Source organism: Chrysoperla carnea, chromosome 3 (assembly GCF_905475395.1).
Source record: "Chrysoperla carnea chromosome 3, inChrCarn1.1, whole genome shotgun sequence".
NCBI lineage: Eukaryota > Metazoa > Arthropoda > Insecta > Neuroptera > Chrysopidae > Chrysoperla > Chrysoperla carnea.
The window spans coordinates 76877764-76894578 of NC_058339.1; the positions used below are offsets into that span (position 1 = coordinate 76877764).

The 16815-nt window shown below is 30.5% G+C and overlaps 3 protein-coding genes across 6 annotated transcripts; 1 reads left to right on the forward strand and 2 right to left on the reverse strand.

The window, feature by feature from the left end:
- Window positions 1–736: 736 nt before the first annotated feature.
- LOC123294783 lies at window positions 737–1631 on the reverse strand. 2 transcript variants are annotated; one of them, XM_044875927.1, is made up of 4 exons: window positions 1514–1631; window positions 1271–1451; window positions 1176–1213; window positions 737–1110 (listed from the first exon to the last, which is right to left on the reverse strand). In XM_044875927.1, the coding sequence occupies exons 1-4, from the start codon at window positions 1563–1565 to the stop codon at window positions 893–895; spliced, it is 489 nt and encodes a 162-aa protein (XP_044731862.1). In that variant the 5' UTR covers window positions 1566–1631; the 3' UTR covers window positions 737–892. The 2 variants fall into 2 exon arrangements, with proteins under 2 accessions (XP_044731862.1, XP_044731861.1); XM_044875926.1 differs by having other exon boundaries at window positions 737–1116.
- Window positions 1632–2145: 514 nt separating this feature from the next.
- Window positions 2146–4164, forward strand: LOC123294780 (inositol monophosphatase 1). The gene is made up of 4 exons (XM_044875922.1): window positions 2146–2253; window positions 2690–2774; window positions 2870–3383; window positions 3891–4164. Exons 2-4 carry the CDS (start codon window positions 2712–2714, stop codon window positions 4142–4144), a joined length of 831 nt encoding a protein of 276 aa, XP_044731857.1. The 5' UTR covers window positions 2146–2253; window positions 2690–2711; the 3' UTR covers window positions 4145–4164.
- A 1957-nt stretch (window positions 4165–6121) lies between these two features.
- On the reverse strand, window positions 6122–15950 carry LOC123294775 (serine/threonine-protein kinase PRP4 homolog). 3 transcript variants are annotated; one of them, XR_006535117.1, is made up of 9 exons: window positions 15824–15950; window positions 14495–15713; window positions 13711–14082; window positions 12435–12670; window positions 11453–12098; window positions 10074–10376; window positions 7468–7545; window positions 7096–7176; window positions 6122–6999 (listed from the first exon to the last, which is right to left on the reverse strand). XR_006535117.1 is itself a non-coding variant. In XM_044875916.1 (6 exons), coding segments are annotated over exons 1-6 (2679 nt in total). In that variant the 5' UTR covers window positions 15826–15950; the 3' UTR covers window positions 9179–10172. The 3 variants fall into 3 exon arrangements, 1 of the variants encoding a protein (XP_044731851.1); XR_006535118.1 differs by lacking the exon at window positions 6122–6999 and having other exon boundaries at window positions 7081–7176; XM_044875916.1 differs by lacking the exons at window positions 6122–6999; window positions 7096–7176; window positions 7468–7545 and having other exon boundaries at window positions 9179–10376.
- Between the last annotated feature and the right edge of the window lie 865 nt (window positions 15951–16815).

The window sequence follows — 16815 nt, forward strand, 5'->3', positions numbered from 1 at the left end:
GTTTATTTCAGGTGTTTACACAAATTTGGGTACAATTATATTATCTGACCAAAGTATCTTAAATGCGCAATTAGAATTCAGTTTGTGATATTTGATAATTGCTTAAAAACATCCGGTGTATGTTCAATTGCACTTTTCTTCCAAAACAGCCAAATTACTTAAATGTTTACCTAGATAGAACACCCATGGAATAAACGTAGAAAAATAATCATTTTTTTATTCGAGGCGGCGAATATCTTTATCATTCACTATAAAGATGTTGCAAACTACAGTTTGCAAAATCCATGAAGAAAGACTCATAGCTAGATGACAAACGAGACAATAAAAATTTCTTCTAAATCCTCTGCTCTGTGATAGTGATTATAATGAAGTTATAATAAAAATCACGAAAGACATGAAACGAATGAATCACTGCACCAAGTTTACGTGGATGTAATACCTATTGCCTATATCGTTTAAACATTTTTAAAAACCTTTATTGCAAAGAAATTTTAAAAGCTTCTCAATATCTTCAGTGATTTTTGCTAAATGCATATATCCAAAAGAAGCAGGTTAAGATTTTCTTTAACTAATTTTTAAGTGAATGCCACACTAAAAAGACTGAGAAACAGCTTGACCTAAGATGTAAAAAAGTTAAAATAAACTTTTAACGTTATTTAAAATATTTTTATTAAATTAAACATAAAACATTTAAAAATAAACATATATAATATTAATAATAAACATATTATGCACACAAAACAATATGGCGTCAAACCATATTGGTCAGATTTCAAGGATTTACAATATTCTTTGGTAAATTCTATAAATTAACATTAAGATTACGACTCCGATAAGGTTGGACCACAATAACTTTTGACAAATATATATAATTTTTGGAATGACAAAATATTTAAGATTTCCATTCTTCGGGTGTTAATTCATCTAATCGTCGTTCAAGAAAAGCAACTTTTGACGATAATGCAGTAATTGCACGTTCATTTTGAATTTCTCTGCGTAAACGAACTTGTGGTATCAATGATTCCATTTTTGATAAACGTTTATTCATAGAATAGATTTTTGATTTGACTGCTTCCACGTATATTGAATGTAAATGTGATCTATTTCGAGCTGGTACTAAAACATTTGTAATTAAAATTCGAAAAAAAGCAATTTTTGAACAGTTAAAAACTCACAATTTTGATGAATACGGGTTACTTCAACATTAAAATTTCTAAAAAAACATATAATCTTTTCATTCTTCGAAAAATAATTTGCTCAAATTACTTACGAATTTATATTTGGATCTAATAATGCAGAAATTGGCACTAATGTATTGTCTTGTAATCGTAATTTAACTACGTTCGAATTATTTTCTTGTAAATTTAATAGATTATTAATTTCCAACAAAATATCTTCCGCAGAAACATCCGAGTTTATTTGTAAGTTTGCTACTTCTGTTTCTGGTTTATCTACAAACGTAATAAAATTTATTTCGAAATTCGATTTTAATTAACTAAAAATTAAAATTTACCATTTAAATCAAAACGTTTTATGTTTAAAGTTATATTATGTTCAATCTCCATTATTTTTTTTTTGTTTACTTGAAACTGCTGAAAATTTACTGTACTAAAAACATCGGGTGGAAATCTACTGAAAATCACTAGACATGTCAAAAACTTCCTAACAAAACCAAAAACCCTAATAGACTACATGACAGCATTGTTAAAATGTTGGTAGCACTGTAAAATTTTCATGATTTTTCCTTCAAATTTTTAAGGGCTGTGTGTAAAAAATACATTTTAAATCTTAAATACGAGATATAGGGAGAACAATTGTGAAAGAATCTTTAGGTGAAAATTATTAAAATTAAAAAAAATAAAAGTATCATATGAGAAATGATATAAACTTGACTCTCAAAATACTTCGTTTCAGAGATTCGATATGTCGAAAACTAAGCGAGATCTCATTATCAAAATAATTTTCTATTAACCCCAATCATTCGGCAAAAATCTACATTTGTGGAATTATTTTGTAAACAGTCTAAAATGACACAAGATTATTGAATTTTAAAAACAATTTCATGAAGCTAAAAATATTACGATTATAATTTACTGAGATAAACAAATAATCTTCCTATTTTGAATTTTTTTATAAAATCTACGTCATCTATTTATTTATTTCTTACTAATATTCAAAATCATCTTCCTTAAACTAGTACTTAATTTACCCTCAATTAGATTACACTTAAATTTTTCCGGAAAAATTCTCAAGGTAAGCTATTAAATCAAATGAAAACATTTCAATTGATATTATCCTCGGATCTAGTATTTTTCCATAAATTAATATCTTTGAATAAATTTAAGTATATAAACAAAACAATTAAAACTTTCCATTCCTGTCGTTTGTTGAATTTATTCTCTTCGATATTTAGGTATCTTAAATTTTTTGACCCTTAAAATGTTTGTTTTTAAACATTTGTATCTGGTTCGAAGTAAATTCATGCGGTTTTCACCTAATTATGAAATCCGATTCGATTTTAATATGATACCGGTATTTTTATTATTTTATAAACAAAACTATTCTAGAAATACTTTAATTGAATTCATTTAGTCAATACACCAATAAGGTGCTAGCGACTTATTTTTATTTCATATATAATCGAATAGAGTTTATAATCTTTGTCACATTCATTTACTCGTGGTTACAGAAAGGAAATCTACAGAAAAATAATGGCTGACGAATTGGATAATTACTACGAAACAATTTTAGAATTAACAAAACAAGCTGGAAAGGTAAATATTAAATTTGCTGTTAATCAATAGTGAATACATAAAAGCGTTGAATAGGAAACTGGAAAACTTTAAAAATTTTTGAATTTGGTTTTCAGTTAGTTCGAGATCGTTTAACAAATAAAAAAAATGTCGAAGAAAAAGATGCCGATATCGATTTAGTTACCGAAACTGACAAAGAAGTTGAAGAACTATTAATAAAAAGTTTAGCAAAAAAATATCCTAGTCATAAATTTATTGGCGAAGAAACAGCAGCAAGTGGTAAAAAACAAGAATTAACTGCCGATCCAACATGGATTATTGATCCTGTAGATGGAACAATGAATTTTGTTCATGGATTTCCACATTGTTGTATTTGTATTGGATTGTATATAAATTTTGAACCTGAAATTGGTATTATTTATAATCCATCGTTAGAACAATTATTTACATCTCGTAAGGGTAAAGGGGCTTATTTGAATGGAAAACGGATTTCTGTTTCGGGACAAACAGAATTGAACAAAGCATTGATAATGGTTGAAAGTGGAACCAGCCGTGATGAAGAGAAAATGCGTGTTTTTAAGGCGAATCAAGATAAATTAATTCCATTAATTCATGGATATAGAACTTTAGGTAATTATGATTCAGATTCATTAAGGCTTAGACCTCCTTTCATTCCTGAAATTTCAGTGAAGAGTCTGACTCCCTAGCTTTAATAGTATTAAAGGATTCCCATAGGGCAGGATATTTTAAGCCAAAAACCAAAATAATTGCAAATTTTATAGAGATGAATTTCTCTTCTGAAGATCAAAAATAATTTAGTAGTTGAAGTAAGTGAATCACATTTTAGAGAATTTATTTTGTCCTAGGCTTGAGATCCAATTCAGATCCTTTATTCAGTAATTGGCCTGGACGACATACTCGAAATTGAGATTTTACAGCTGGCACAATGTTACTTCGATTTCGTATTCTGAGTCAGTTTAAGTAGGTTAAAGCTTAAATAAAAGCTCTTTTATTATACATTTATTGCTCTAATAATCCAATTGTCACCAAACATTATGAAATCAATTTCAGCTTTGATGTCTTAAATTTTATTATCCTTGAAACATTAATCATTTTCAAAATTTTGATTTTGAACAGGTTCAGCTGGTTTGGATATGGCTATGGTGGCTCTAGGATGTGCCGATGCATACTTTGAATTTGGACCACATGCATGGGATTTTGCAGCGGGTACGCTTTTAATACGTGAAGCTGGAGGTGTTGTGATTGATCCAAGTGGTGGACCTTTCGATGTACTATCTAGACGATGTCTGGCAGCAAGTAGTCAAGAATTAGCTGATGCAATAATTAAAGAAATTGTTCAACTATATCCAAAACCAAGAGATGATGAATAAATTATTGTGCCATTCCATAAGAAGAGTATTTTATTATCTGTTAGTATATTTGATCTCTAAAATGTGGACTTGATAATTTATTTTACTCCGAATTTTTATTGTTTAATTTAAAGAACAAAATACTTAATTATGAATTAGAAAATATTATATCGTTTATCTATTGTGTTCTTAAAGTTTTATTAAATATTTATTACTAGTAGAAATTCATTTTCATTCCTTTTTACCCATAATAATTCCCCTTTCATTTCTAAATCAATCAGGCCTGTACGCACGAGATGGAGGAATTGGGTGTGTTGGTTCAAATCCCCCTTTCCATTGAGAATCTTTCCACATAAATTTGAGCTAAAAGCATAGCCCTGTAAATGGATCCATTTATGAAACGCGTTTGCACTGACTAGTCAGATATCCATGCATATTTTAAACTTGGTAAAATTTTTGTGTTTGAGTCGAGTACTTCAAACAGAAAATCTGGCTATCGAACTTGCTGATAATGCGAATCATATTTTGATTGAAAGAAGAGGAAACGCTCGAATTTACAGACAGATTCAGTTAAATATTATTTACGTATCACAATCTACATACCTCTCTCTCAACAAAATGAAAAATTTTCATGAAGAATTTGAGCTCAAATTTTGGGATTTAGATTATTCAATGTTGTAAGATAATTTCCGTGACATTTTGGTCGACGAAGTTCAACTTTGGCAAAAGCGCATTGCCCCACAGGACGTCAAAAATTCACTCGAAGCACTCGATATTTGCAATGAAGATGCAGTTCTAAATGTCTACCAAATTTTTCGCGATCTGGCACTTTTGTCTTTGATAACAGCGACAAATGAGCGTTTTTCTATTTTGCATCGTCTCTAAACATACTTTAGATCGACAAACGCTCGATCGGCTTAGCCTCGCTCAATATACATCGCAATGAATGGGGTCGATGGGCACAAGATTTTTGAAAAGATTTTTTCTGTACATCGCAGAATTAAATAATTGAAAAATAGTGACTGAATATATCACATTTTGGCATAATTAAATGTTTTCTTACCCGAAAGAAAAGTTTCTTGTTTTTATTTGACTTTATGATGGATGATTCCTGCGCACGGGCCTGAAGTCAATCATTATCAGCGCCGGATTTAACTTTTTAGTGCCCCAAAAATAAATTAGCTGCTCATAATTATACATTTTCCAGAAATATTAGGTTCCTTGTTCTTGTAATAGATTACTAAGAGCTCTTAGAGATCTTGTTTACCCCGTGTAAACTCTTTCTTTATGAAAATATTAAAATTGTTGCTCTGCAGGTTCCTACACTCAAAGCTAAATGTCTCTATTTGGGCCTGGTTTGATTTACGACTGGAATACATTTTGACAACAATTTTAAAAAAAATTCTTTCCTTAAATATAAAAATAAACATATTTAGGTCATACGAAACAAGGTCGTAATTGTTGTTCTTGAAACAACAACGTGATGCCTCATTGGCAAACAACTTTGTTTACGAAAATCAGAATCAAAAACTTACCACAAAAAAACAATTTTAAGAACAAAAGTTGGTAGTTCATCAATTTTTCTGGACAGTCTTGAAAATTCTATAAAGTAGCTGATTTAAACTGGATGGCCTAATTTCATGGGAATTTTATGAAACCGTCTTAAAATGGTAATTTTCGATTCTTTGAACTCCTAAAATCACGAAATCCTAAATTTAAGAACTTTTTAGCTATTTTTATTTTTAAATTAGCTATTAAAAATTAACTTCGTTTTTCGAAATTTACTCGGTACGCGTAGAAACGACAACTAATCGAACAACTAAATGCTAAATCTAAGAAATGTAATTTATTTGTAAAGATAAAAAATAAGAAATGTACGTTATTTGTAAAAAAAATCGATACATTTTTTAAATCACAAATAAACAAAAAAAATTTAATAAAACGTCTTTAATTTTCTTTTATTTATGTACACACAAAAGTTATTCACACTTACTCTGGAAATTAGATATTCGTTGAAAATAAGTAAATCTGCTTCTACTACAAAACCAGTGCTCCAAAAGACGACAACAAAAAATGTTTGAGTGCAAATCTACAATTTGTACAATGTGTTTCCCAATATCCCAGGATGTTTTCATTGATTGAAGACGTTTTAGTCGAATTAAGGTTATTTTCTAAGGATCAGATGAGTATTCATAATCGATTTGCATTTTAGATTGTATCACAAAATATTAAAAATCGTTTAGCGATTTGTCAACGAAATATCGTTTGAATCGTACATTAAGATAACATACCCGTTAGGTTAGGTTATATTGGCTGTACACGAGCGACACACTTAGACCATAAGGCCCATTGTGATACCATTATGTGGTTTACTACCTTTCCGCCGATAATTTCATTTATCAACCCCTTAATTATTATCTACCATGCACTACACCAACCCATCACAATGGTTGTGACAGCGGGAATCGAACCCGCTACCCTTGGCATACCACAAACGGAATGGGTTACGCTTTAAGCAACTGAGCTACAGCGGTTTTTGTTTGTTTTTTAACACCTAATCACAAAGAGTATGTGGAAATTTAGGAGATTTCTTTTGTTCTTATACAAATCTAACATCTAACCTCTCATTCCAACTCTTTTCCCCAATTCACATTGTTTTCTCTCAAGTCTGTCCAAACAACAGGTAGACTTCAAATTAAAATATTTAATCCCGCATCCAGATGGCTTAGAATTCCATCCAGATAACCAGACCTAAAATTCATATTCTATTCCAAGCATTGAGAACGTTATCTTCTCTCTGAGCAAAATCTTTCAGAATTTTTTTAAAATTTACCTTTTACCTCGAAAGTTCCACGTCAATCTTCACGTTCCAATGTCTGTAAAAACTTGTTGCAAATTTAATATCACCATTTCAATACTTTTTTAGATAAGTTTTATTTAAAAAAAATATTTTATGATACCAAAATACTTACCCTCTCCAATTTTGGACCACTAACTTTTTTATTTAAAATTATCTTGTGTGGGAGTTACACATCTTCATTTAGTGTGAAACACTGAAAGGATTATCAAAAATATGGGAATTAGAAGAATTATTTCTGAGATTTTTGAAAGAAAAAATATTGAAAATAAAATGCAATCATTATTATTTTTAGCCGAATTTGAGAGAATTGAAACAACATTTTTTTTTTTTTTTTTTTTGGAATAAACAAAAATCTAAAAATAATATTGATTACAATCGAAAAGTTTCTATCACGTTTTGATAAAAAAACAAATCAGTGGTAGAGAACCCAAAAAAATAAAAAATTGTATTATAATATGTTTGGTCTTTTACGTCTTTCAAATACCTTTAGCCTGCAGACGAGAAAGAACCCAGGATCTAGTTCTCAATCGACACTGCAGCATCATGATATTCATATTCCAGTCTGAAACAAATGAGTACTGTACAGAAAACAATTCAAAAAACATAACAAAATAAAATAAAAAAGTTAACATTTTGGTTTTTAAAAGTACTTTTTTGATTAACAAAAATATTCGTAACTCATCATAAAAGAAGTGAGTTTTGATCAACTTGAAATATCGCTTGTAAATCTCAGGAACATTTTTTTTAATTGCGCGCCATTGTATTAAATGAGAAATGGTGTCATTTACGGGTAAAAAATTCGAGTATACGACATGATAGATCTACAATTTCTATGCAGAATTTATTTCATCCTAGGAGCCGGAGCTCAAAGTTAGCACTGGACTGCCGAACGTCGTTAACGACGTATGGGTAAATGAATTTTGGGAAATTGTGAAGCCGACGAGCTTGCTAGAAATGACACAATGTTGCCGAAAACAAGCATCAATAGGCATCCGGGAGTTCTATTTGCGAACTGCAAGTTGCTCCTCAAAGAGGATATCTTAAAAAAGGTCAATCTTAGATGGAGGGAGGACGTACTTGTGGTACTACAAGACAGATATGGTCAGAGTACAATCATAAGCGTTCCGGAGATCTTATATCACTTCCAAGGGCCTCTATTACCAAAATTGTTGCGGCTTCTACAGGACACTGGCTAGGAATCAGGCACGCTGAACGCCTGGGCCTGGCAGTGTATCATGATTATTGCAAGAGCTGTCACAGTGAGGAGGAGGGGGAAACGATGTCTCATCTTCTCTGTCACTACCCAGCACTTGCCACGAAGAGGTGGACTCAGTCAGCCTTTCTTTGACGACCTGTCCGTTGACGTCCAAGCACTCTTGCTGTTCTTAAACACTTCCAAATGATTCATGGAGTAGTGGCCGGGGTTGAGCCAACCCTTTTTTTGGTATAACAACGGACCCTATGGTCTAAATGTGTCTCTCCCCAGGACAGCTATTTTAATCTAACCTAACTTAGGAGCCAGATTTTGAAAAATTATCATAAATTAACCTCACAACTTCGTCGGATTCTTTTGGTTATAAATTCAAGGTGTTTCTGTAATTTAGAAAAGAATTTCTATAATGCGCAGTTTTGGAAAGTAGAATTCACTATAATGCTTCTTCTGAGGAAAACTACCAAGATCCTTGTGCCGTTTAACAGAGATATTTCGATGCTTGAGAGTATACAACTCTATGTCATAAAACTATCTTCCATTGAAGAATGGAAAAATCGTCATCATAATTTTAATTTTGCCCAAAAGATATCAATAAACAAGTTAGATTTAAGTTTACTAAATTCTCCTTATCGTAAATTCAAGGCAAATGTTTGTTTTTCATTGTTTCAATATTTCGCTTCGTACAAAGTTGACCACTACTCAACAAAAGCCGGAATTAATTTAATATCAAAATAGTACTTTTTCAATTTTAAAAGAAAATTTTTTAAAAGATTTAAATTGAAATATTTTCCTTATATTTATACTGTTTTCTTTATTATTTTTTTTACATAATAAGGTTTAACAAATTTTATAAAATTGAAACAATGAAAATTTTTTTGTTTTAAAAAATGATGAGAATTTCTAACAAAGTTGTACGGTAAATATTTTTCCAAAAAAAAGAAGAAGTCTCTGAATTTAATAAAACTTTGAAGTTTACATGGGCTCATTCAATATCATAACAATACGAATAAATTTTCGATAGAATTGTTTAATGTATTGCCTTAATCTCAATGATAATCTTTGATAAAAACATTACCCTCTAACCAAATCTATGTAAAATAAAATAAAAAAATCTAATTATTTTAGTTTACTCTAAAATCTAAAACCCTGTTTCATCAGCCTCCATTAAAACAGCCGGTTTCACCAGTTTCGATTAATTGTCAATTTTTTTTCAATGCTATCAATGCACTTAGCGCAGTTAAAATTTATCCAAAGATAGAATCTCCAGCTTTAAATTGAATTAGGCCCCAGATAATGTCTGCTTCATATATTTTAAATGGCTAACAAGATGGTTGCCAAACTGTATAAAAAACCTTAAATCATTAAGGAATAGCTTTATTTTAATTTTTGGAACAATTATAACTGGTTTAGGGCCATGATTAGATATTATTATTTACTTCAGAACTGTCATCAAAAATTTTCCGGGATCTTTGAAAAAGAAATAACAGAGGAAAAAATTATTAAGCATGACTTAAAAATCTTCCAACTGATTGCAGAATGTAAATATCCTATTAAAACAGTGAAATTTTATTCTACTTCAAATTTAAATTGTTCCCAGTTTTGAGGTGAAATTATTACTTGAGCGAATGGCAGTTATCGCTACTTATCCGTAGTTAATCGGCATTTTAATCGGAGTTGATGAAACCGACCTTGCTAAATAAAAAATCCAGTGAACGAGCCCTTTTCAAGAGACATGTCAAAAAACAACTAAAAATAAATAAATATAACAATAATTAATAATATTTCATTAATTTTCGGTTTCAAAAAAATCAATTCAATCATCATTTGACAAAAAAATGCACAAAAAGTAGGTGAGAGTTGCCTGAGAGGATGTTTACCTCTGCATACCACATCACCCACAAAACTTCTCGTCACACAACAGCTTCTTCTTCTCCGACAATAAAATGACGTCCATATTTTTAACCAGATGAATGCTGCTAGATTTTATCTTGTATAAATGGATGTGTTAGTGCAGCATTTAATGATATCCGCTTAGCTGGATCTAGTGCCAAGGCACGTTCAAGTAAATCACGTAATTGAGTTACTTTACGTGTCTGTTCAGTCGGCAATGCTTGTCCGGCAACTAGTTCAGCTTGCAAATCACGTGATGGATTTACAACAGACATTGTAACCACTTTTTCCTAGATGATAAAACAAAAAATTGTTTCAATATTCGATTGGGTATCTTTCATTTATTGTTCGGAGCGTGAAGTAATCCGAAACAGTTTATGACAATTTCTTTAAGATTTAATTTATCAGTATCGAATTTCATAGGGTTTAGCACCCTTTAAAAATTTCTTAGTGAGATGAACACTCTAAATTAGTAAGATTATTTGTTGGATTGAAAAACTTAACCCAAAATTGTTTTTTCGTATCAAAATTGTTATTTGGTATAATTGTTTCTGCGAAATCTAGGCATTCTTCGAAAAATTCCAATAAATCCAATCCAAAAAACAAAGTGGTTTGTTTTTCTATAAAAACCATTTTTATTCAAATTGAATGAACAAAGACACAAAAAGTTAGATTTTTGCTATCAGTTACTGTCTAAACTATTCGATTTACAAAAATATCTCAAACAAAAAATGTTTCCGTATTTATAAAGAACAACTTTCTAATTTAAAACGTTCATCTAATGATTATCAGTTACGAATCAGAGGGAGATTTCAATTGTACCTGAAAAAAGATCGAATTTGATGATGCGTGACTTTGAAACTAACATTTTTCGTTTGAAACATTTTACTCAATTAAATTTATTTATCGAATTTCAAGCATATGTCAACTTAAAAAAAGTTCACCCTGTATAAAATACATAAAAATTTTAAATAAATGTAAAAATTTAGTTTTGTAATAAAAATATCCAAAATATAAATGTTATTTGCACCTGCCGAATGTCAGGTATAAAATTCTTGCATCCGAAATCTTGGATCCTCCAATTCTTACTTAGAGCTATCCCGGTCTAAAAGCTGTGGGCTTTCTGTGCTGGTTCTAGCCTCGACAGAACTCTACAGCTTCATCTGCTTAAAATAGCACTTCTTTAACGGACACGTCTTACCTTCTGATAAAAGGGTGATCGGAAGGGGGCACAGAAGACCACTTCGTCCAGGTGCTAGGGACCTATTTTCGGTACCCCTTTTTTTGTATAATTATTAAACCAGAATTGATAATAGTCTTGAAAGAAGATAGAAAAATTTAAATGAAAAAAACGATTAAAACTTACCCGTTCCGTAACTTTATCAACTTCATGATACAAAAAATTACAATTTGTATCAAAATGTTGTTCCTTAAATGCACCTTTTCGTATCACTTTATTTGGTATTTTCCCTTTTGCATCCATAAAATATTTCAACATTTGATTGTTTGATTTCCCTGGGAACATAATTCGTCCTGTATACAATTCATAAATTGTGCATGCCGCTGACCACATATCAATACCATAATCGTACGGTATACCAAGTATAATTTCTGGAGCACGATAGAATCGTGATACTAAATATGGTGTAATTTCATTATCGTTTATATGCGAAGCAGAACCAAAATCACATAATTTTAAAATTAATTTACTTTCATTGACTAAAATATTATCGGGTTTGATATCGGCATGGAGTATACCAGCTTTTTTGAGCAAACGTAATGCTAATAGTAATTGTTGAGTATAACTTCGGACAGCTTTTACATGTAACCCAACATCTTTACCATATTTTTTTAATACTTCACGTAAATTCATGGCTAATGGTTCTAAAACCATACATAAATGTTGTTTATGGAAAAAGTGTCGGAATAAACGCATACAATGATATCGATCTTCTGGATCGGAATCGTTTAACCGTTTTAATACTTCTAATTCACGTAAACCAGTTTTATGCCTGGAAATAAATAAAACTTGTCAAGGGAAAACTTTTGAAAATTAAACATGTAGAAAAAAACAATTAATGATCATAATCGAAATAAACGTAAAAAAATTAATTAATAAATGAAATAAATGTAAATAATGAATGAATGAAGTAGATAACCCAAGCAAACTTTATTGTACAGTGAAGCTTGGTATTTATTTACACCTGGATATCTGAGACACAGGGTAAGTAAAATACCTCTATAGGTGAGACAAATTTGCAGATCCCTTGATGTCTCACTTAACCAGGTTTCACTGTATTTATAGCATAAATGAATACCGACAAAGAACTTTAAAAAAAAAAACTTACATGATTTCATTATTTCGAATAATTTTCACAGCAACATCTTGTCCGCCACGTGCAAGATCCCTAGCTCGAACAACATTACTGAATACGCCTTGACCCGTATATCCATAAACAGCATAGCGATTATCTAACGTTTCACCAATACGTACACGATAATATCCTTCTGCATCATCCCAATTATCCGTTAATGCAGGATTATCATGGCCACGGCGATTTGAAATTGCAGCTCCACCAGGTGACTGAAAAAAATTCAATTCTTAAAACTTTACCAATGCTCAAAGTAGTTTTCAAGTATTTCAGGAATTTCTTTATAACAGCGTACTTTGGACGAAGAAATGTATGTTTTAGAGGGTAAACTTTTAGAATATACAGAGTGTTTCTTTAATTTGACATATGTTTGAAACTCGAAAAACAAGTTTAATCGATAAAAATGCTTCAAGCAAAACATGTTGGGTATGTAGACGCATATCTTACGCAGACATTAAACATGACCTAGGTTTTCAAGCTAATTGAAAAGCTCAGTCTACTACATAACTGGTAATCGATAGATGAACACTTTAAATTAGAAAGTTGTTATTGATTAAATATGTAACATTTTTGGTTCGAAACATTTTTTCGCAAAACGTACAGTTTAGACAAAAACGAACTGAAAAGTTTTACCCAAAATTGTTTTTTCGTATCAAAATTTTTTAATTCGTATAATTGTTTCTGCGGACTCTATGCACTCTATTGTTTCTGAACAAATCTCGGCACTCTTCGAAAAATATTTGAAAGTTGTTTGTTTTTCTAAAAGGACCATTTTTGTTCAAATTGAATGAACAAACGCACAAAAAGCTAGATGTTTGCTATCAATTACTGTCTAAACTATTCGATTTACATAAAAATGTTTGCGTATTTATAAAGAACAACTTTCTAATTTAAGGCGTTCATTTAATGTTTGTCAGTTACGAATCAAAATGACGTTTTAACTGAACCTGAAAACTTAGATCGAATTCGATGTCGGTAATATGATGTGTGCCTTTGAAAATATCATTTTTCGTTTCAAGCATTTTCAAGCATATGTCAACTTAAAAAAGAAGATAACCTTTATAAAACTGCAAAATGTGTACGACAAAACTGCGCGAATAATTTATTTTAGAAAAAGTTGTATTCAGAAAATTACCGGAAATAGTGCAACAACAAATATTTTCGTTAAAATTTTCCTTCATTTTTTGACGAATTTGTTCTATTTATCAAAATAATTGAATAAATTATTTAAATGAAAATATGAAATACTTACGTCCACAACACCAAAGGTATCCTGTTCAGCAAACATATCCCAATCACATTTCTTTGTATTTTTATTTTCTTTTGTGTCCTTAATTTCCTGTTGTGTTTTAGGTTTGAGCATTGCAGGTGGAATTGGAGGTGTATGTGATTCTTCAGTTTCCTTATTCTTCTTTAATTTTCCATTATTTTGTACAACATTAACAACGGGTGGTGTTAAAGACTTGTTCCGTTCATCATCGTCAATGTTAATGATTTCATTATTCGTTTCTGGGGGTGTTGCTTCAACTTTCATTTTTGATAATTCGTTGGATGCATTATTTGTTGTGGGACTTGATGATATTGATTGCACTGTATTGCTATCTTCACTTACAGCTCCCAATCGCTACACATAATGGCAGAATAATGTTATTACTAAAAATTAAACAGCAATATAAAATAATACGATTTTTTCCGTCATACATATATAAAAATTTCCTGGTTAAAATTATCCAATAAAATAGTAAATCGGACCGGATTTTGTCTATAAAATTGTTGCTGAACGTATAAATTACGAGATGTTGATAAGAAAATATATAAGTGAAGCTCAATTTTGAAAATTATGAGGTGAAGTTTAAGGTAGTTTGCACATTATAATCAAAGTAAAATACTTGGCCAAAAATGGCATGGTTTTCGGAATACGTGACAGAATCGTTTCACTGACATCAGATTCGTAATCAACGACAACTCAGTGTACACATTGTATGTTTAAACAAACCATTAACTCGATTAATAAAGCTAACGATAAAATGAATTACCTTCAATAATTCCTCACGTTGTTTTCTCCTCCGTTCAATAATCTGTTCTTCATCTTCATCTTCTTTGATGTCAATATTCGCATCAATTTCACTATCACTCGAGTCTTCTTTCTGTAAAGTTAGTCCCTCACTTAATGAATCTTTATATTTGTCTTTTTTCTCATCTACCCTATCTCTGTCTCTGTCATGCCTATGCCTATAATGTCTATCTCTTTCCCTATCCCTATAATTACCACGATGTCGATCTCTAGAATCAGCACGATCTCTTGATCGATGATAATTCTCTCTCATTCTATTATAATCGCGATCTACATCATGTCGTGATCTAGATCTCATTATATCATCTCTAGATCGTCGTTCCATTTCTCTCTCTCTAGATCTACGACGATCCATTTCTCTTTCTCTAGATAGTCGACGATCTCTCGAACTATGTCGATATGATTGTGGTGAACGTTCACGATGCTTTTTCCTCGATGAAATCTTCGAATACTTTTCAGCATTACTTGATGAATGTTTTCTATCTCTACGATCAAATTTCTTAGAACCGCTAATTTTCCCACCATCATTACTGGAATCATCGAGAAGAATAACTTCTTCGGGTACAGCTGGTGTTTTTGATTCAGACTCATCTTCATCATGTACTTCCCCTTCACTGAACTCCCCAAGTACTGCTTGTAACAGTGCTTTTTGCTTCATTAATTCTTCAAGATTCATATCTTCTTCAATAATTCCAACATCAATATCTTCACTATCGTATTCCACGACTGGTTCTGGCTCACTTTCAGAGGATATAACTTCCAAAGACACATTATCGGGTAACTTTACTAATCCAGCTGTGATATCTTCAACTACCGCAGCTGGATCTGTGTTAACTTTTTTGAGTATTTTATTTCCATTAATTTGTTTCATTCTGGTTGGAGATAATTCTGGAGTGTATCTAACATCTGAAATTGGGACAGGATCAGTAGTAACTAAATCAATAACAACGTCCTTGGGACGCTTTGTTTTAGGTGTTGTTTCGGCATCGGACTCATCACTTACAGATACCTTCCGCTTATGTTTCTTATGTTTGCGTACTTTTTCCGTACTATGCTTTTTATGTTTACTCTTATGTTTACGCTTTTTACGTTTAAGTGCACTACCATTGTCTGCTATATCCATTTTACTAGGTGGACTGTGAGCATTATCTGAAAGTACTTCAATTGACGAATCTGACGACCTGTAGAAAAAATCATAACCTATTTTAATTTTTTTTCTAATAATTTTACGTCATTTTCTTATAAATTACATTCTAGTTACAAAAATAGGTAAAAAATGTTTTAAACTTACATTTTTGTTAACAAAAATTGAATTCTTCAAATATTTTGACAGAAAATAATTTATTAATGTTTCAAGAACAAATTTCACGTCACAAATGTTTATTGAAATCGTGTTGCATTTTTGTTATTTATGAATTTCAAATTTGATACTTTTAATAAATTTGTTGTACTAGAACAAATTTTCTCTAATTATCAAATATTTATTATATAAATATTTGTTATTTGTTATTTGATGAATGGCATAATTTAGACAAATAAATACGTATTGTAAACGAATCCATAGATTTGGCGGGATATTTAAAATTAATATAATTTGTATTATAAGATTTTATTTCCGCTATTAATAATATTTAGATATCAATTTTATGGAAAATATATATTATTATCATATTTCTTATAAAATTTTCCATTAATTTAATGAAATCATATGAATGCAGTTGTTTTTGCAGTAGTTATACCTTTTCTGTGATTATCTTGCAGTAGTTATTAATCTATTGTTATTAATTAATTAATTTAAAAATAAAATAAATTATTTATTCAATCAGGAGGATATTTTTCATTTTTAATATCTTCCACAAATTTATTTATTATTATTCTAATTTCTAATGTGTAAATTCGAGTATTTTAGGTTTGCAAAAATCAAAAATGTATTAATGAAAAATAATTTTAAATAAAAACATTTAAAATCTATAAATATTCTGTTTAGTAACTTGAGTAATTTGATAGTAAGTAGTCTACAAATAATATTTTCTAAAACATTTATTTTGCATCACAGTGCGATAATTACAAATTTCATTTGGCATTCGCAAACGTTGCCTGGACTTCTGGAGGAGCGTATTTCGACTGCAAAGTAATAATCATCAGTTTGTCTCACGTGTCATTTCTTCCAAACTCTTCCCAAATTAGAGTCGATTGTCGAATAATAGTATATCTCCACAAAACCAAAAAAATGAGATTTTTTCTCTCCTGTGATTTTAGATTATGGCTTTATTTAGTAGTCGT

Coding starts and splice junctions, on each gene's coding strand:
- LOC123294783 (XM_044875926.1), bottom strand. CDS start 1,565: ATGGAGATTGAACATAATATAACTTTAAACATAAAACGTTTTGATTTA. Junction 1,214..1,270: donor TTAGATCCAAATATAAATTC/GTAAGTAATTTG, acceptor ATGTTTTTTTAG/AAATTTTAATGTTGAAGTAA. Junction 1,117..1,175: donor AACCCGTATTCATCAAAATT/GTGAGTTTTTAA, acceptor CAAATGTTTTAG/TACCAGCTCGAAATAGATCA.
- LOC123294780 (XM_044875922.1), top strand. CDS start 2,712: ATGGCTGACGAATTGGATAATTACTACGAAACAATTTTAGAATTAACA. Junction 2,775..2,869: donor TAACAAAACAAGCTGGAAAG/GTAAATATTAAA, acceptor TTTGGTTTTCAG/TTAGTTCGAGATCGTTTAAC. Junction 3,384..3,890: donor TCATGGATATAGAACTTTAG/GTAATTATGATT, acceptor GATTTTGAACAG/GTTCAGCTGGTTTGGATATG.
- LOC123294775 (XM_044875916.1), bottom strand. Junction 12,671..13,710: donor ATACCTTTGGTGTTGTGGAC/GTAAGTATTTCA, acceptor AATTTTTTTCAG/TCACCTGGTGGAGCTGCAAT. Junction 12,099..12,434: donor ATTCGAAATAATGAAATCAT/GTAAGTTTTTTT, acceptor ATTTATTTCCAG/GCATAAAACTGGTTTACGTG.